Source organism: Salvelinus sp. IW2-2015, linkage group LG35, assembly GCF_002910315.2.
Source record: "Salvelinus sp. IW2-2015 linkage group LG35, ASM291031v2, whole genome shotgun sequence".
NCBI classification, from domain to species: domain Eukaryota; kingdom Metazoa; phylum Chordata; class Actinopteri; order Salmoniformes; family Salmonidae; genus Salvelinus; species Salvelinus sp. IW2-2015.
Window position 1 is genome coordinate 5868664 of NC_036874.1, and position 20694 is coordinate 5889357.

The 20694-nt window shown below is 44.9% G+C and overlaps 2 protein-coding genes across 2 annotated transcripts in view; one reads left to right on the forward strand and one right to left on the reverse strand.

Annotated features, from left to right (window-relative positions):
• Positions 1–2986: 2986 nt before the first annotated feature.
• On the reverse strand, positions 2987–14146 carry LOC139023698 (ras GTPase-activating-like protein IQGAP1). Its single transcript, XM_070437327.1, has 20 exons — positions 13991–14146; positions 13695–13863; positions 13580–13593; positions 13338–13409; positions 13170–13230; positions 12786–12991; positions 12532–12648; positions 12238–12396; positions 11878–12093; positions 11464–11675; positions 11165–11249; positions 8591–8823; positions 8348–8471; positions 7923–8149; positions 7727–7814; positions 7484–7616; positions 7059–7233; positions 3486–3603; positions 3293–3394; positions 2987–3094 (listed from the first exon to the last, which is right to left on the reverse strand). The coding sequence occupies exons 1-20, from the start codon at positions 14144–14146 to the stop codon at positions 2987–2989; spliced, it is 2775 nt and encodes a 924-aa protein (XP_070293428.1).
• A 2383-nt stretch (positions 14147–16529) lies between these two features.
• The window catches only part of LOC111959131 (tetratricopeptide repeat protein 24), a 9317-nt gene continuing 5152 nt past the window's right edge, over positions 16530–20694 (forward strand). The window contains 6 exon segments of the mRNA XM_070437328.1: positions 16530–16742; positions 17156–17404; positions 17770–18063; positions 18509–18710; positions 18819–19025; positions 20490–20618. Coding sequence (XP_070293429.1) covers positions 17201–17404; positions 17770–18063; positions 18509–18710; positions 18819–19025; positions 20490–20618 — 1036 coding nt within the window. The 5' untranslated portion in view covers positions 16530–16742; positions 17156–17200.

Genomic DNA, 20694 nt, shown 5'->3' on the forward strand with positions numbered 1-20694 from the left:
AAGCTTTTGACCACAATGCAAACTGCGTCCTCTAGTGGCTACCTGGTAGTATTGCGTGGACACTGTACTGTACAGTAAAGGCATTATACTATATTTGACCAAATACACTATATAGATACAAAAGTATGTGGACACCCCTTCAAATTAGTGGATTTGGCTATTTTGACCGGTGTATAAAATCGAGCACACAGCCATGCAATCTCCATGGACAAACATTGGCAGTAGAATGGCCTTACTGAAGAGCTCTGTGACTTTCAACATGGCACGATCATAGGATGCCACCTTTCCAAAAAGTCAGTTCGTCAAATTTCTGCACTGCTGGAGCTGCCCCGGACAACTGTAAGTGCAGTTATTGTGAAGTGGAAACATCTAGGAGCAACAACTGCTCAGTGGTAGGCCTCACAAGCTAAAAAAACAGGACTGCCGAGTGCTGAAGCTCGTAAAAAAAAAWATCTGTCCTCGGTTGCAACACTCACTGACAAGTTCCAAACTGTCTCTGGGCGCTACATCAGCACAATAACTGTTCATCAGGAGCTTCATTGGTTCCCATGCCCGAGCAGTCGCACACAAGCCTAAGATCACCATGTGCAATGCCAAGCGTCAGCTGGAGTGGCGTAAAACTCGCCGCCATTGGACTCTGGAGTAGTGGAAATGCGTTCTCTGGAGAGATTAATCAAGCTCTACTATCTGGCAGTCTAACGGACTAATCTGGGTTTGGCGGATGACAGGAGAATGCTACCTGCCCGACTGCATAGTGCCAACTGTAAAGTTTGGTGGAAGAGGAATAATGGTCTGGGGCTGTTTTTCACAGTTCCGGCTAGGCCCCTTAGTTCCAGTGAAGGGAAATCTTAACGCTACAGCGTACAATTGCATTCTAGACAACTCTGCGTTACCAATTTTGCGGCAACAGTTTGGGGAAGGCCCGTTCCTGTTTCAGCATGACAATGCCCCCATGCACAAAGCGAGGTCCATACAGAAATGGTTTGTCGAGATCAATGTGGAAGAACTTGACTGGCCTGCACAAAGCCCTGACTTCAACCCCATCAAACACCTTTGGGATGAATTGGAACGCAGACTGAGCCAGGCCTAAATGCCAAACATCAGTGCCCAACCTCACGAACYCTCATGGCTCAACGGAAGCAAATATCGGCAAAAGGGGGGGACCAGCTCCATATTAATGCCCATGAGTTTGGAATGAGATGTTTGACAAGCAGCTGTCCATATACCTTTGGTCATGTAATATACATGGTGAATATCTATGGTGGGCTTCGTTATTTACCAGTTTGTGGAGCTCACAGAGCAAGCAAGCATCTGCTGAGATGGTTTGCATAAAAATGTCTTATGGCCATTATGAATATTGTTTATTTCTACTAATGAGAGCTTTATTCCATCATTAAGAATAACAGGTGAATAAAATAGATCAAATCAAGTATGTAAAACCAAAACTGACAGAAATTACATTTTTATTTAAATATAAAAGTAAAAAACAMGAGTATTAACAGTTTCCATTGCATAGCAAGATTCATTAGGACAATTTATCAGGCAGTTGGTCTATTGTCTGGTTAGATTAATCAACCAATTTCCTTTACAGCTACAGCACTGATATGTAAAGAAATAACAACAGTTGTATTGTCATGTTGCTCCACATTCATATTTAGCAACCAATTGTGGAAATTGTGACTGGCCTGAACATGTTAGTGTTGAAAAGAAAAAGAATAAAACAAATCAAGACTGACATAAGGGTAGCGGAATGACAGATGAGTTATGAAGAGAAACAATTAAATGACAGAAAATATGTACATACGTTTGAACAAAAGTTAAGCCCAGACTAACAAAAAGGTCAAGCCTCTTAGGTTAGAGGTCAAAGGTTGAACCACAAGGCTCAACCACATCTCAGCTGACAGAAGCCTAGCTAATGGAATCACCCTCATTGCAATATCATCTGTCTTTACAGTCAAATACACAAATTCCTTAGTGTGGCCAGACCTGTCAGTAACCTACACATCAGGGAGACAATAAGCCATAATCACAGGAAGTCTCACTATGTGGAAAACTGTAGTGTTTCTATTTAAACACAAAACGATCCATAATGTATGAGAAGTTGCTCAGTGATTTTTTGAAAAGGGAGAAAGGTGGCGAAATCAGCCGGCTGAAAATACGATTAGGATACAGTCGTATAACAATGGATTAAGTAAATGATAACAGATGAAGCCGTTCGTACAGATAGCGCCACTAGAGATAAAAACATATTGTATGTAAATACGGTTGCACATCCTTTTTGATTAAAATCCCTTAAAGTAAAGCTGCTCTAATATTTTCAAGATAAAAGAAAACAAAATGTAAATCTGGGAGGATGAGATTAATACAAATTGAGGCATACTATAGCCCTGTCATCACCACAAGCAAAATGAGGAACATCGCTAATGGGAAATAGTTGGGCAGCAGATAACCTCAAGGTTAGTGTTGGGCCCTATTGTCTCAGGTCAGATTGCACGACGGCATTCTGCACTGATTTGAGGATGAGGGACAAACGTTGCATAAGAGTGACATGATCTGACGTAAGACAATGGTGTTGGATCAAATCCCGCAGTTGACAAGGTGAAAAATCTGTCTAATGCCCTTTGGCAAGAACCTTAACCCAATTGCTCCAGGTAGGCCATTAATAATGTCTGACCCTGGCTGGCTCTGACCAACTCTCTGAGGGTGTCTCAGAAGGAGTTGGGATATGCAAAAACACATTTCCAATTCACATAAGTAAAAAAACATTACGTGAGCAACCTTCATCCTTACTGACCACGTTCTGTGAATTTCCTGTTTGAATAAGATCACTAAATTAACTGATTTGATAAATGTAGTTAGATAAACTAAATCTGTCCATTAGTGCATTTTCAAAAAGTAGCCAAAGTACAAAAATAGTAAAGTGTATGAGTTAATAATAGCATTTGGCCCGTGTTGTTGTGGGTGATCTGGCAGTATCCTAACCCCCTCACTTCTTGAAGAACTTCTTGTTGAGAAGGAAGATTAGCAGGTTGACGTTGACTTTGGCCTTGTCGAACATCTTCATCACCGCCACTCCCTCGTACTGGAGCAGGTCCTACACACACATACATGTGTGAATACAGTTCTGAAATCCAAGATCTTTCAAAATAGGAACAGTAAATAATTTACCATTGCAGCACATACAATATAGAGCACTGATTTCAGTGAGAGATTGGGATTTGCATCAATCACAGACCATAGGTTTGTATTGAAATGTCTGTTCTAGTTTCATTATACTACTACCCAGACTCACCTGGTATTTGAGGGGGAACTTCTCCATGTCCACACCCATAAAGCGAGCCTTTACCTGGAACGTGCCGCCCTCATCACCGGGCACAATGTCAAAGATGACATTCTTAAACCCGAGGAGAGATAATAATCAAATACATTTAATTTCTTGATGCCCTAGGTAACCATCCATGGTTCCTGCATACTCACTGTGTGACTGGCAGGTCCTCGATCTCCAACAGGACTCCTTTGTCATGTAAACGGGCAGCAGTGGGCAGATGTGCTGCTTGCTCTTCTTCCCTTTCGCTCTCTGTGCCTTCTTTACCACTCTCCTTACTGACGGAAGAAAGAGAGAGAGAGAAGAGAGAGCAGAGAGAGAGAGAGAGAGAGAAGAGAGAGAGAGAGAGAGAGAGAGAGAGAGGAGAGAGGAGAGAGAGAAGAGAGAGAGAGGAGAGATTTCACTATGGTGAATCACTAAAACAACAGAAATACCTACTCGGAAAAAGAAGGAACAGCAACGTCAGAGTCCAGCTCAATGTAATTGAAGACTCCATAGACTCTAACCAAATCTGGGAAATGGAAAACACTAAACAAAACAACAACACGAAGAATTATCTATCCAAAATGGAGATGTATGGGTAAACCACTTTCCAATCTTTTTGGCTCTATACACAAAGAATAAGAGAGAACAAACATATACATGATCAAATACAAATCCTAGAATCAACTATTAAAGACTACCTCAGACCACTGGATTCTCCAAATTACTTGAATGAGTTACAGACAAAATAAAACCCTCCAACCCAAAAGGCCTGTGTGTGATGGTATCTTAATGAAAATGATCAAATATACAGACAAAAATTCCAATTGGCTATACTAAAATCTTTACATCGTCCTAGCTCTGGCATCTCCCCCAATTTTGGAACCAAGGACTGATCACCCAATCCACAAAAGTGGAGCACAAATTTGACCCAATAACTACCGTGGAGGATATGCGTAAAGTAACCTCTGGGAAAATCCTCTGCATTATCATTAAGCAACTCGTACATTTCTCCAATGAAAACAATGTACTGAGCAAATGTCAATTGCTTTTACAAATTACGGTAAACAGACCTGTATTCCCTACACACTAGATGACACCAAACAACCAAAGCAAAGCAAAGTCTTCTCAATGCTTGTTGATTCCCAAACCAGGCTCTTCGTACCATCAATTTGGCATGAGGTCCTGCTATACAAATTGATGAAAGTGGTGTTGGGGGTAAAACATACGACATTATAAATCCTGTACAGCAAACCAGTGTGGCGGTTAAAATTGGCAAAAAACACAACAACATTTCTTTTACACAGGGTCGTGGGGTGAGACAGGGATGCAGCTTAGCCCACCCTCTTCAACATATATATCAAGCGAATTGGCGCGGGCACTAGAACAGTCTGCAGCACACCGTCTCACCCCTACGTAAGAATCCGAAGTCAAATGTCTATGTTTGGCCTGAATGATCTGGTGCTTCTGTCACCAACCAGGGGGCCTACAGCAGCAACCTAGGAGTCTTTGCTGCCAGATTCTGTCAGGACGCTGGGCCCTGACGTAATCTCAGTAAGACCAAAATATGGTGTTCCAAAAAAGGTTCAGTCACCGAGGACCAAATTCCATCTAGACACACCGGACCTGTAGCGGAGCCGACACAAATATACATACCTCGGCGCTAATCAGGCCACAGGTAACTTCACAAAGCTGTGAACGATCTGAGAGCAAGCAAGAAGGGCTTCTAATGCCTCAAAAGGACATAAATTTTAACTATACCAATTAGGATCTGGCTAAAAATACTTGACCATGTCATAGAGCCCCAATTGCCCTTTCTGGTCTTGTGAGGTTGGGGTCCGCTCACCAACCAAGATTTCACACAAATGGGACAAACACCAACTTGGACCTACTGCATGCCAGAATTCTGCAAAACTTCCTCCGTGTAGCACGTAGAACCAATAATGCATGCGAGAGAATTAAGGCCCGATACCACTATTATCAAAACATCAGAAAGAGCGTTAAGATTTACACCGCTCTAAAGGATGAGCGATTCCCAGAGACCTGTCACTAACAAGCCTCACTGACAGAGAGATGAACGCTGGACGAAGAGTCCACCTAAGCAGTCTGTCTAGGGCCCTCTGTTCACAAACACACACACACCACGCGCCCAGGACACAGCACAATTAGACCCAACCAAATATGAGAAAACCAAGATTCTACGTTGACTTGGGACAAAGATTAACTAAAAAACGAAGCAAATAGAATGCTATTTGGCCTACAAGAGATCTACAGTGGCAGATACCTGACCACTGTGAACCTGACAAAACTTAAGGAAGCTTTGCTTGTAAGCTCAGTGAGCAATAGCTTGCTATTGAGAAGGCCTGCCGTGAGCAGACCATGGCTCTCAAGAGAGGCTATGTGCTCACTGCCCAACAAAATGAGGTGGAAACTGAGCTGCACTTCTAACCTCCTGCCAATGTATGACCATATTAGAGAGACATACTGTCAAACGCTCTCTCCACTGGCTCCAGTGAAAGCTCGCGATCCGTTAGCAAGACCATGTGCTTGCCTACGGAGCTGTGAGGGGAACGGCACCTCTGTACCTCAGGCTCTGAATCAGGCCCTACACCAAACAAGGGCACTGCGTTCATCCACCTCTGGCCTGCTCGCCTCCCTACCTCGAGGAAGTACAGTCTCCGCTCAGCCCAGGTCAAAACTGTTCGCTGCTCTGGCACCCCAAATGGGGATGACACAAACTCCTCACGACGCCAGGTCAGCGGAGTCAATCACCACCTTCCGAGACACCTGAAACCCCACCTCTTTAAGGAATACTAGGGATAGGATAAAGTAATCCTTCTAACCCCCCCCCCCCCCCCCCCCTTAAAAGAGTTAGATGCACTATTGTAAAGTGGTTGTTCCACTGGATATCATAAGGTGATGCACCAATTTGTAAGTCGCTCTGGATAAGAGCGTCTGCTAAATGACTTAATGTAAATGTAAATGTAAAATGTAAATATTCCCTGCAGATTACACAGATCACAAAGAATCGAAAACAAATCAATTTTGATAAACTCCCATATCTACTGGGCTGTTAAATTCCACAGTGTGCCATCACAGCAGCAAGATGTTGTGACCTGTTGCCCAAGAAAAGGGCAACAGTGAAGAACAAACACATTGTAAATACAACCCATATTTATTTTATTTTATTTAACTTGTGTGCTGTTAACCATTGTACATTGTTACAACACTGTATATATATAATATGACATTTGTCATGTCTTTATTGTTTGAAACTTCTGTATGTGTAATGTTTACTGTTAATCTTTATTGTTTATTTCATTTTGTATATGTATCTACCTCATTGGCTTTGGCAATTTAACACATGTTCCCCATGCCAATAAAGCCCCTTGAATTGATTGAATTGAGAGTAGAGAGAGAGAGGAGAGAGAGAGAGAGAGAGAGAGAGAGAGAGAGGAGAGAGAGAGAAGAGAGAGAGAGAAGAGAGAGAGAGAGAGAGAGAGAGAGAGAGAAGAGAGAAGAGAGAAGAAGAATAGATATGAGAGAGAGAGAGATAGAGAGAGAGAGAGCGAAGAGAGAGATAGAGAAGAGAGAATAGAGATAGAGAGAGAGATAGAGATAGGAGAGAGATAGAGAGAGAAAGATAGAGAGAAAGAATAGAGATAGAGAGCTCAGCACAGTAGCAGTGAGCAGCAGTCTTCCTACTGAACCTCAAGCAGTGTGGTCACACTCCCACATGTGTTGTGTCTACCTGTGTTTGGCGGTGAGGTTATCCATGCAGGTGGTGATTGTACTTGCGTTGTAGAAGTCCACCTGTTCGCTGTGGAAGGAGCTCTTGCAGTGGCAGGTGCCATGGTCAGTCTCAGACTTGACCCAGCTCACGCCTGACCGACGCGTGCCGGTACAGAACCTGGCTGGCGGATGTCCTGGGAGGGATGGTTTGGAAAGAGAGAGTTACATTTGGGGGGGGGGGGGCAAATACAAATGGCGATCAATTGTGACGAGCTATATCATCTTGGTTTATCTGTAGTTGATTTGGTATGATAACTTTACAACTAAAATGTCATTGTGTGTGATGTGTAGTGTCTCTATCCACCTTGGCTATGAGCTGTAGTATCTGTGTCTCAGAGTCAGGTGGGGTCAGGACCCACAGGCTCTCCAGCCTCCTCAGGCTACGCTGGATCTTCCGCTTCTTCTCCTCCAGAGACAGGTTGCCGTCGGCAACGATCGACTGGTTCCTCTTCATCTTCTCAGGGGTGCGGGCGTTCCTTTGGGCACGGCAGTGCATCATCCACCCGTGCTGCACCTCCTGAGAGGAGAGGAATACACCAGCGGTTAACTACTACCAACTCCCTACGGAGAGATGAGAGTGTGAGGAAGAGGGTGTGTGGGAGCCCAGTGAAGAGCTGTGGAATATACCTGATCCTGAGAGGAGGAAGCTCTCAGGACCTCACTCAGTGCGTCTCCAGGCTGGGCTCGGATCACGTCGATGATCAACTGTTTGGTACTGCAAAACACAACCACACAGATACAAAACACACTTCACGTTAGACATGCCATTTTCATGGTGTGATAGTCGTACCTCACTGAAATGTTAAAATGTTTAAGCCCCTACCTGAGGAGAATCCCCCTGGCATCAGGGTGGTCGTCAGAGCCCCTGAACACAAACTTGCTGGTGAGGGTGAGGGACACCTCCATCTTACTGTACTGGGCCAGGGTCTGCTCTGTCTGAGGCTCCGCGGTGCTCACAGCCCCCTCACCAACCAGAGCTTGGATAGTGGGCACCTTCCCCAGGTCTCTCAGCAGAGTCAGCAACGGGTCAGGACACAGGGAGTCCTGGTGCTCCAACAGAAGCCACACACACACACACACACGCACACGCACACGCACACGCACACGCACACGCACACACACACACACACACACACACACACACACAGGATCTACTCAAATGAAAAGGTTTCTTCCCAAACCACCTCCCCCAGAACCCATTAAAAACTAAAAGTTTCTATGCTTCTTTAGCTGATATGCCATCCATACCTTGTGTGTGTTAAGGAGCTCACTGATGGAGATATAGATGACAGGCTTGTTGAGGATGACCATCTCAGAGTACTCAATGTTAAAATGCTCCTCTGACGCGTCACACACAGCATGCAGGAACTTACTGCGGAAGATATATGAACAATGCTTAAGAACCATTTAGCATGTATAGCCTAATTATAGTAATAAAGCTCTCCTCTGAAAAGGGGGTGGAGGATGCGCTAAAATGACAGGACGACTCACAGGAACTTGGAGTGCGTCAGGGTAATGTCGTCGTTGAGGGCGCGCAGGTGAGGGCTGTCACCGTGGAAGTGTTTGTGTGCGGCGGCATGCTGCAGGATGTGTGCGATGGAACCCAGGATGCGGCGCTGCTCAGGGAGCAGGGAGGAGCCGGCCGAGAACTCTACCACGTCAAAACCATCCGGAGCCACAACAGCTGGGTTCATGTAGCGGTAGTACACCAGGTTCCCCACAATCTGACCACAACACAACCATCATAACACCAGGTTCATAACACCAGGTTCCCCACAATCTGACAATAACAGCCTGGAAATTTAAAATGGCTACCTACTAGGTTAACTTGATCTTAGCCTGTTCTAGTGAATAAATACGGGACTTCTCTGCCAATAAGATTGTTCATCACTATGGCTTGTCCCTTGACATTTGAGAAAATCCACTTGACATTGGAGCCTGCGTTGTTGGCAGTGCTGTACAAAAGAGAACGAATTATTGGAATATATCCTTTAGATCATGCAGAAGAACGTGCAGAAAAACAATAACGTTCAAAAATACAATCACTCATATCTGGTCAATTTACTCAACCCATACTGTATAGCATATCTAAGCCAGCATGGTTTCGCTTTGACTGCTATACAAACTGTATTGCTTTGCGATGTCTTGCCATTGGAAGTTTCCTGTACAATATGGGCAATGCTGAACTATTTGGCAAGGCAACTGTGTGTAGAGCCATAAGAAGTGCCTCGCATTGAAGAGGTATTTTATGTCTTTGTTTCATTTGCTGGCTATCAAGTTTTCCATTTAATCATGGAGGACTTCTACAAAACTGCAGGTAGAGTAGGCGGAGGTCAGTTGACTGTCAGCGATGCTTTGCTAATCTCAAATGAATAAACCTAGGCAATATGATAAAAATAGCCTAATTCATCTTGCAGATTTTCCAAACGTCATTGGTGCWATAGATGGACACATATTCCCAATTCAAAAGACCCTCTGGACCAAATGAAGGAGACTAAGTGAATAGAAAATATTTTCACAGCATAAACAGGCAGCTATTAAATATTGTAGCCAACACTTCCACCAAACCAAATCATTTTCAGAAACAGTCATTAAATTCAATGATTTTCCTTACTTCTTTGGTCAGATGATCTGTGACTCCCATGGGGTTACAACTAAAACAGAATACATTGCTGCCCGTGTTGTCATGAAAAGCACTATGAATTCAATGAATTATGGAAGGCCATGGAATGTCCCTAGCATTGCAATTGTGACATAGGCTACTACAACTTACATATTAGGCCATAGCCTTAACACTTAATATCACCAGCGTTACAATAAAAGCGCTTATAAAGTGAAAACATTACTAGTCACCCATGTGTGTAAGCTAGGCCTATTAAACATTGGAATCATGCCACTTCACTTGCGCATTTACTCTGTCTGCAATTTTCTGCCAGGCTCCCTCTCTGGCTTTTGCAGTGGTGGATGTATAACTTTTTTTGGTAAATACACTACATATACACAAAAGTACAGTACCAATGTATAAAATCGAGCACACAGCCATGCAATCTCCATAAACAAACATTGGCAGTAGAATGGCCTTACTGAAGAGCTCAGACTTTCAAAGTGGCACCGTCATAAGATGCCACCTTTCCAACAAGTCACTTCGTCAAATTTCTCCCCTGCTAGAGCTACCCCAGTCAACTGTAAGTGCTGTTATTGTGAAGTTTAAGCGTCTAGGAGCAACAACGGCTAAGTCAAGAAGTGGTATGCCACACAATGGTATGCCACCTCACAGAACAGGACCCCCCCCCCCCCCAATTTAAAAGGAAAATAATTAAATATTCGGAAAATGCATCCTGCCCAAATGCATAGCGCCAACTTTAAAGTTCGGTGGAGGAGGAATAATGGTCTGGGGCGGTTTTTCATGTTTCGGGCTAGGACCCTTAGTTCCAGTGAATTGAAATTTTTAACGCTACAGCGTACAATGACATTCTAGACGATTCTGTGCTTCCAACTTTGTGGTAACAGTTCGGAGAAGGCTCTTTCCTGTTTCAGAGTGACAATGTATGCCCCCGTGCACAAAGCAAGGTCCATGCAGAAAAGGTTTGTTGAGATCGGTGTGGAAGAACTTGACTGGCCTGCACAGAGCCCTGACCTCAACCCCATTGAACGCCTTTAGGATGAATTGGAACGCCGACTGCAAGCCAAGCCCAATCGCCCAACATCAGTGCCCAACCTCACTAAGGCTCGTGGCTGAAATGGAAGCAAGTCCCAGCAGCAATGTTCCAACATCTAGTAGAAAGCCTTCCCAGAAGAGTGGAGGCTGTTATAGCAGCAAAGGGGACCAACTCCATATTAATGCCCATGATTTTGTAATGAGATGTTTGACGAGCAGGTGTCCACACACTTTTGGTCATGTAGTGTATGTGAAGATATTCATTGTGTTCCAATTGTTTCTTGTTTTAAACTATTCAAATATTGGGCTCGGTCTTTTGACTCCATATCTATCGTTTGTCTGTCATTGACACGAGGACCTTTTTGAATGTTGCGTGATTTATTCATTGAGTCTGGTCAGTAGTGTACCTTGTAAAGCTCGTCCTCGCTGGCCTGAGGAAACTTCTCATGTAGAGAATCTCTCAGGACCTCGGCTGTGTAGCGCATCCCATATCTGTGGGAGGAAGGAGAACGCCTGAGTGTTGAACTCCCATCACAGAACATAAAGTACCAGAGAAACAAATCAAACTAAATCAATTAGTAGCCAAATCTGGTGAGAGGAAGACGTGAACGCCCAACAGCTGTTTGATTAAGTTGCTGGTGATTCAAATGAATTGCACTGAGAATGAAAAGGCAGCTCTGCAGAGTGCATATGAAGGGGCTCTTACGGTAATTTATGCAGGTTGCTGGTGATTGCGTTGAGCAGGCGGTCTGTGAGGTTCTTGAGGTTGACGATAGAGATGTCCAGGCTACGCTGCACTTCGGGGTGGGCCAGGGCCTGCTCTGCACTCACTTCATAGGGCAGGGAGCTGGGGAGAGGACACCGGTGTTGCGGTGTGTGTATGCATTTATGTTTCTCAATGGACCTCTTGAAGCCAGTCTGAGAGTGTGAGCGTACATATCTTTAAATACTAGTCATGAGCAAATCAAAATCAGTGCATTCAACTAAAGTAAGTAAATCAGTCTGCATAGTATATGTATTTCTTGCTTTATGCTAAACTCTAGTGGCCAAGCTAAAACTGTCTAGGCTCTCTATAGGAGAACCGCTATGACACTACATTTGCTCCTGGCTTGGTGCTGACCTCGTGGCCGGTCTGGGTCTCGGTCTGGTTGACCCATGTCTTGTAGATCTCGCAGGGGTCCGTGCAGATGCTGAGGGTGCGGTCCTGCAGCACCTCTCTAGTGGCCGGCCCCAGGATCTCCTTCAACGCGGTCTGACCGCGGGCATGGCGGTAGAAACTCACCAACATCTTAATGACTGTGGGGTTCCCAGTCACCACCTCCTGGGGCTGGTCCACCTTCCACCCGAGAGAGAGGGAGGGAGTGAGTGAGTGAGTGAGTAAGAGAGAGAAAGAGAAGTTGAGTTTAGTGCAACTTGATCCCCCTGACAGCCCTGTGTGTGTGTGTGTGTGTGTGTGTATATATAGTGTGTGTACACTGACTTGATCTCGTGGCGCAGCGGTGAAGAGCTGCAGCAGCAGGTAGGCCTCCTTGCAGTCGGAGCCGTAGTTGAATAGGGTGAAGATGACCATCTCCATGAAGAGAGTTGTTTTATTCTGGGGCATCAGGAAGATCAGCTGGGCCAGGTACAGAGGCTGAGTCTGGAGATCACACACTTAAATTAAGCAAGCCATTGCAGAAAACTCAGCACAGGCCACATACGAGGGGGCAGATAAAATAGTCGACCCTGTATCGAAAATACCTATTTAAAAAAAGAGGTGCTGGTAAGCCTCCACTTTCTCCCTCTTGTCTTTGCTCAGGGCCTTGAGGCCCTTGCTCTTGTCCAGAGCCATCATGTCTGACAGCTGCTCCTTGTTCTTCTTGGTCAGCTTCTTGCAGTGGAAAACCACCTCCTGTAGTGACGTTAGTTGATCAAATAAATGGGTGAGAAGTGTGATGGACTACGGACACTTCTAGGCACCTTCCAAAACAAAAATTAATAGAACGTCTGAAACAGGTGTAGTAATAACGGAATGAAATAGGCTCCGACCTGCAGCTTGACACGGTTGCGGACCAGCAGTCCTATCTTGAGGTCCATTAGGTCCAGGTCAGTCTCTAGCTGGCGGTTGGAGCGAATGGTCCTCACCACCTCCCTCATACGCAGCAGCTCCCCCTCCTGGCGGATGTCGTTGTCACCCATCTCCAGCAGGTGGGCAAACTTCCTCACTACTGACAGAGGAAGGGTAGTGGAGTGGACTGGGAGATAAAGATCAAGGTGTTAATATGGGGATGTCAATGCAAGTGAGACTGGTGTTATACAAAAGACTTGGTATTTACATTGGATTTTAGTTATGATCATTGTAAAAAAATAAAAAATAATAATAAAGTGTGGGAAACCTGGCACAGACTTGTGAGTGAAGCTGTGGCCACCTACTGTATTCCTCACGGGCCTTGTTGGCCCGGAAGAATGCCTGGATCTTTATAATGGCGTCCACCTGTAGAAGGACAAAGGTCAGGCTACATTTCAAGGTAAGTAGCAATTTTTTTCTTCAAAATTAGAGCTGAGGGTTTGTGTACAGGGGTGATGGTTGGTTGCACTCACTTGACGTCTGAAGAAGCACCAACGAGAAAGGTATTTCCTCCGAGCAATCCACATCTTCACACTAGCCTGGATCTAACAGACACACACATAAGAAACAGTAAGAACAACCAATGTCAACTCCAACACAGGGTTTGTCATCTAATTTACAAAGAGATGATTTGGTCAGTCTTACCCTGACCACAGGCCTCCAGTTCTGGTAGAGATACTGTAGCCTCTTTTTGTAGGCTCTCTGCTGTACGAACCTCCTCCAGTGGGACTGGAAACAAACACACACTGAGCACCTTTCAGTTTGGAAAAATGTATTTGGGTATGTAACGTTAGTCTGCACTGTAGTTCTATGGTTCTTAGATAGCTGACCTGGATGGTGATGATGGCTGGTAGCTGGGTGTTGAGAGAAGTGCAGACGGGCGCCCAGCCTCTTTCTGAGGAATCCCTGGGCCCTGGCCTGCAGTTGCACCACCAGGCCCTCGCTGGCCTTCCAATGCACCTCCGGGCTGTGGGCCACAGTCACACTGCTCAGCACCGCCTGTAGAGTGAGACAGACCACAGAGACAGTCAGCCATAATAACTGTTGGCTTATCTAATCAATACAAACTCTAGCTCTACAACCATACTTGTTTGTACTGAATTTACAGGTCATTTTGTATGTTGACCTGTAATTCTTCACAGTCCAGGAACACTGTGCTCTGGACAAAGCCCTGCGGTCTCTCCCAGGTGCCCTCCAGCTTGTGCAGGTGGAAGTAGTAGGGGCTGTCCTCAGTCTTGGTCTTCAGCCATGGGCTCCAGTTGTCTCCTGAGTCCCAGTACATAGAGATTAGGGCTTGACACTACCTAGAAGCTTAAAGGTAGATTCAGTGTTATTAGGCTGCCAGGAGCAGCACCGCAGATACTGAGATGAGCGCGATGCAACACAGTATCTGCGGATGAGCACGGGTACACTTCAGTCTGCTACAATGTGGCGGCTACGGGACCAAAACAGTGGAGAAGTTTAGCCTCATTCTTCAACGCTCTTAGTTGTTGCTGAAATTGACCTGATATGACGTTTACTTTGTGCGTTGCTGAGTCTACGGTTAATCCTGACCAATTATGAGCAGCTAATATGCTACTAAAGTGCATAGATCACAACCAGCATGAACACAAGTGAATCACGGTAGTGGGTACTGACCTCCCACAGATTTGGCTCCGAGTAGGGCGGTGAGTTCAGCCTGGTAAGCTCCAGAACATTCTGCCACCACGCTCCGCAGCGCCACCTGACTTTAGTAAGCCGTGGGTAGACAGAGGCCTTGTTCTTCCACCAGCTCAGAGGTTCTGCAGATCTTTGGAGGAGTGGCTACTCCAAAGAGCCACTCCAAATTTTGGAGTGGTTCCTCCAAATAGGATCGGACCTGCATTATGGCATCTGCTGAGAGATTCCTTCGTGCTGCATCCTCAGTTGCTCTCTCGTCAAACAGCATCCAAACAGTAGACGTTTGTGGCACTACTGCTGGTGCTTCTGCTCCATCTGATCCCTCTTCTTCCTGTTGCCCTGGTGCCTGAGCCAGCTGACTGCTGGGGCTGTCCCTCCCTGCTGCTGAGGTTATTCTTTGAAGAGCCTCATCAATCGCTCTGGCATCACTGAAGGCTAACTTCTTAAACCTGGGGTCAAGTGCAGCGGTTTCTGATAGCACGTGATTATATTCCATTCTGTGGAACTTTCTGTCCATTGATGAACATAGGGTGTCCACATGTCTGTCACATGTCCTGTGGTTACATTTGCTTCTCTCTGGCGGCTGGCTGTGATTCGCTGCAGACCCTTACACAGGAGTATTATTTTTGAGGCTGTCACATAGCTGAAAGAGAGAACATTAACTTATTAGTTCAGGATCATGTTTTGTCTACTGATACTACATTCTCATCTACTGCTCATATACATATATAATACTGGATTAAATAATGATCTAGTAATAACTGCTTACCCCTCTCCACTGATCTCCACAGTGACCTGCTCAAAGGGTTCCAGGACTGCACACCTCCTCCACCTCTCATTCCTCTTGGGTCAGAGCATCAACAGGTGCATTGACAATGGCCAGGTTAGAGATGATGGCATCCTTTGACTCAAGAAACCGCTTCAACATATAAAATGTTGAATTCCACCTTGTAGTGCAGTCTTATTTAGGCCTCACCTCAGGCATCCCCATCTGGCATTGTGTCTACTTTAGTTTTTCAACACCTACTGTGCTCCTGTGGAAGTATTKCACAGCTGCTTTCACTTTGTTCACAGTGGGCTTCATCACCTTCAGAGCATCTCTGAAGTTGATTGTGTGGACAAGACATGGACGATGGGTTCCATTTAACATTTTCATGGCTTTGGTTATGTTAGACAGACCACTTTTCCATCTACTTGCCATTCTCTGGCCACTCTCAACTGGCTTTATATGAGATTTTGTTTTGGCAAATTCTACACTATCTAACATTGTCTACATTATTAAAATGCTTCCAAATGCTGTGCTTCTGCCTCATTTTCCAGCTGCTCTCCTCAGCTGCTAAGTGTGTGACTGAGTGAGTTGGCTCGGCCCTCCCTTAGGCATCTTTGGTTGACACTGCGTGTCTGATTGACAGGAACAACAGGTGAGGCTGTTAGTCTGAGCAGACAGTCAGAACGAATGTGTGTGCTTGAGCATTTAGGCCTATATTATTATTCTTTGAATTAGTTAATTCTATTCATTTAAATGTTTTGATTATTCATATCTTAATTGTTTTTATAGATTCGGCTCTTCTGATATGCGAGCCGGCTCCCAACGTTCATTTACAATGACGGCCTAGGAACAGTTCAGGAACAGGAACAGTTCAGGGTCAGAACGACAGATTTTTACCTTGTCAGCTCGGGGATTCGATCTAGCAACATTTCAGTTACTAGCCCAACGCTCTAACCACTAGGCTACCTGCCACCCATAAATAACTTTCGGGGAGATGTTTCCTTTTTTAATTTTTAAAAAATTATTATTCTTTTATTTATTATATATACTGTATATATATTTTTTATAAAACCTTTTTTTTTAATAAAAAAAATATATATATATATATATATATACATTTGTAAATAGTCATAACTAGCAATACGATATTTAAGTTGCTTCTTCAGTCCTTGTTAATTGTGCCTAAAATCATTTATATGGCCAACTACGCCTCACTTCCCATTTAATATTGCCATAGCAACAGACCTTCTACTTAATAGCTTTCCCTGGCTCCACAAAACAGTAACTCCATGACGTTAGCTAGCTAGCAAGCTAACAAGAAAAGCCAGCTAAAACGTGTGATATAGACTAACTAGGGTTTACGGCTGTACGGATAATTTACCAATGTATTTGTCAAGCTAACTAACTAATTGCGACTGCTCTGTCTTGGATGGCTGTTCATCTTGAAAATGTGAGTGAAATAGCTAACAAACTAGCTACGTTAGCCATGTTACCAAGACTCGAGAAGCTAATGCGTTAACTAGTCATGTGGTTTCAACTTCGGTGCACACCAGATGAGAGGAAAGTAGCTAAGTTAGCTAGCAAACAAGATAGACATCGGTCCATGTTACTTCTCAAAAATATTTATTTGAATGCGACAATTCTGGCTATATATGCCTAAAAGAAATGCTTTCAGTGATCACGTAATAGACTTAATAAAACATTTATTTGAAGAGGACAGGCACCGAGTGAGTCCTCATGTTGTTTGCCACATAGCTAGTACTCATTGTCACCAAAGGAGGGCAGTACTATCAGTGTCATGACCTGAGTGAGTGTGACTATAATCTGAACTTCATAATTATTTTGCTCTCCTCTTTCCATCAGTCTCCTCATAATGCTATACTGTAGCCACCCCCTGGCAAAATCAATATGGCATCTGATAGCTACCCATCACATGAGGGCAGGAAGAAGAAGAGTGACGGATGTGTAAAGAGCAAAGACAAAGAAGCTGATGTCCTGAAGGTCCGGGTGGACATAGAGGAGCTCACAGCCTCTGGCCACATTGCCCTAAAGCAAGGGTACTGCAAAGAAGCCCTCAGCTGTTTCAAAAAGGCCTTCAAAGCTTCCATAGAGGTGACATTACTTAGTCTACTTCCATGTTGTCCATTTTGAGACATTTTGTCCTGCACCTCACCCATATAATATAGGGCTTGCTAAAACTGTGAGAGGGAGAACTGAGCACCTGATTTTATTGTTTGGAAAATGTCCAGGCAACAAAAACTTGTCTGGTTCCAAGTCCAAATGGATTACAGTGTTTACACAATCTTTATTGTCCCCCAAATGGTAATTGGTTTTCACAACGACATACATCTGACAACCACAATATTTAGACATACTGTATGGAAGAAAGTCAAATATGCTGCATAATGTTTACTGGTACTTATGTTAGCTTTTATAATGTTTACGTTGCCTCTCTTACCATACTCTATCACCCACAGTTAAAGGAGACCAGGGTCCAGCAGGCATGTGCCTTTAACCTGGGAGCTGCCTACGTGGAGGCGGGTAAAGCCCTGAAGGGGCTGGACTTCCTGAAGCAGGCCCAGCCAGGAGAGAGGGGGGAGCGGGTAGCAGACCTCCAGTTCAACCTGGCCGTAGCCCATGAGACCCTGGGGAACCACGGCCAGGCGGCTGGTCACTACCTCCAGGCAGCCCAGCTGTACCGCTCCCAGGGGGACGGGGCCAGTGAGGGGGACACCTGCATGAAAATGTCCCACTGTCACCTGCTCCTAAAGGTCAGTCAGCTCCAGGTGTATGTTGTTTATGGTTCAGCTCAAGGATCAGATTACCCTGCCAAAAATCTCAACCCCTAACCATTAGAGGGGAACTGTAAAACGGCAGTAAACTGTACTTATATTTCTCACCTTAAGCCATTACAAAATTTAGGTGGGATACTCTCCTGAAGTTTGGAATGTCTCATGGTGGTAATCCCTCATTATAAAAAAGCACAGCTTGGGCTTTTCTCGGAATGTATTGGATTGGTGTTAAATCATGTTAAGCCCATGTATCTAGATATGTATCGAATTGTCTTGAAAGGGAAAGATGCACATCCCTAATTTTTAAGAGCTTCTGCAATGTCTGACTGACTAATTTGAGATGTGTAGCAGCCAGGTCTATATACTGACAGCTCACTGACTGTCCTACATAGASCTGGTTCTGATTCAAGCTGTGTGTTTGCAGGACTGGACCCAGGCAGCTCAGAGTTTCCAGAGGGCTGGGGAGAGCTACAGGATGGCAGGCAAGCTGGACTCAGCCACCATGGCCTACAAAGAGGCAGGGAGTCACATGCTCCAGTCAGATGACTTCACCATGGATGATATCATCACCGTGCTCACTGATTGCCTTGAGCTGAGCAACAACATCAAAGACCCAGAGTTGCTCGGTAGATAAACTGTCAGAGTAACTGAATTGAGGAAAAAACAAATGAGTAACAGCATTGTCAGTCAACAATTTGGTCACAGTTTTGGGACTTTATCACTCCGTCTTTCAGGTAAGGTGTACAACGACCTGGGCCTGAGTTTCTCCCAGCTGAAGTTGTTCCAGGAGGCAGCCGGGTGCTATGAGCGGGCCCTGCCCCTGGCCAGCACCAGGCCCAGCAGGCTGGCCGTGGTCCTACAGAACCTGGGAGCCGTTCACAACACACTGAGCCAGTACCGGCAGGCCCTGGACTACCACCTCCAGGCAGCCAGCCTGCATGGTGAGCTTATTACGTCAATTACGCTGGAGAGTTTAGTTATACTGTATTTTCTGCACAGTTCAGTGCTGGTATGTACTGCATGTAGTAATGATATGCCATTTAGCATGCGCTTTTCTCCAAAGTACTCTGCGTGCATATTTTTTCATATGAGTGGTGCAAGCACTCTACCAACTGAGCCGCAGAGGATCATGTGTGTSTGAGGAACATGTCACCTGAGGCGTGTAGGAGTAATTGTTTAGGCAGAGGGGCAGACCATTCCTCAAACATTTCATTATAACGTAAACTCACTCACTTTTGTACATCGCCTTGGTCCGTACAATTGACCTTATTTTAGCGCCCAAAAAACGTAATACCATTGTAAAGCACAATTTCTCCACTTTCCAACAACATCCATGACGGGACCTCCACGTTGCCCGTTTCTGCATGATTCAAGAAGGCAATGAGCGCCGTCAGGTCTTTTTAAAAATGGCGGATGGGGAAGTGAAACTAATGCGTGATAGTGAGGGAGAGATGTCGTGTGGGGAAACGGCTTTTTTTCACTCGATCTGTCCAACTTATCACCTTATCACCTCTAAAATGTAAATAAAACACTATAAATAGTTTATATAATGTGTCATTACATACCTATTTGAAGGTTTGTGTCAAATTTGAATCTGGTTTTTAGGGCGGTGCTAAAGTGATCTTCAGAAGTAAACAGCGGCTTTTGAAAGTCATGATCGCTTGCAGTGATGACGCAAAAAATGACTAGGTATCCCCCCTTACTCCCGTCACTGTCCATTTCATGTTTTTATACGATGAGAGAAGTGCTACACCTGGTGGAGAGAGATTGTAAGACAGAATTGTTGCTTTATGTGTGCTGTACACGCATGACACGTCACGATGTAACGGAGGGTCAGTTTTTCTCAACTTTTCTCCAATACTATAGAGTCATTACCATGTCGATCAACGCTTGAATAGAAACCTAGTTCACACCCCCGATTTTGAAGTCAACACAGTCACTACAGTCCCATTAGTTTTCTTTGCAGCCTCGTTTGAATGTCGTGGTTGCGCACATTTGTACGGAATGAGGTGAGTTTACGTTACCCTGATTAATCCTTTACAGTATCTTGGTCTGTCTGTGTGTCCAGTACTCTCCATGCCTCTAATCTGTCTCTGTGAGCAGCTCTCACATTAGCAACAGAGAAAAGTGTGTGTGTGTGTGTGTGTGCGTGCAGGGGTGTGTGGGCTGAGATTCCACTGAGGCAATCCCATGGGGACTTACAGAGTGCTTACCACAGCACCACTGAGTGACTCACACACTGTTATGTCTTGTGCGTATGTGCATGTCATTTTTTGCTGTTGGGGATGTGAGCATGACATTATAGCTACTTATTCTTTTTTTAAGTGGGAAAAACTGATCTCTCTCTGATAACCCTCCCCCTTTCTCCCCCCTTCTCTTTCCCCCTCATTCTGTGTGACTGTCAGGGTCTTTGGGCAGTCGTCGTGCTCAGGGCCGCTGCTTCAGTAACTTGGCCTTTGCTCTCAGTCAGCTGGGGGAGCATGAGGAGGCAGCAGAGAACTACCTCCACGCCCTGCAGGCCTTCAAAGACACTGGTACAAAATCAAGTCCAACTTCATTCTTTATAAGAATAATAATAAGCACATTTGTCATGTTGGAAGTGTGTTCTAA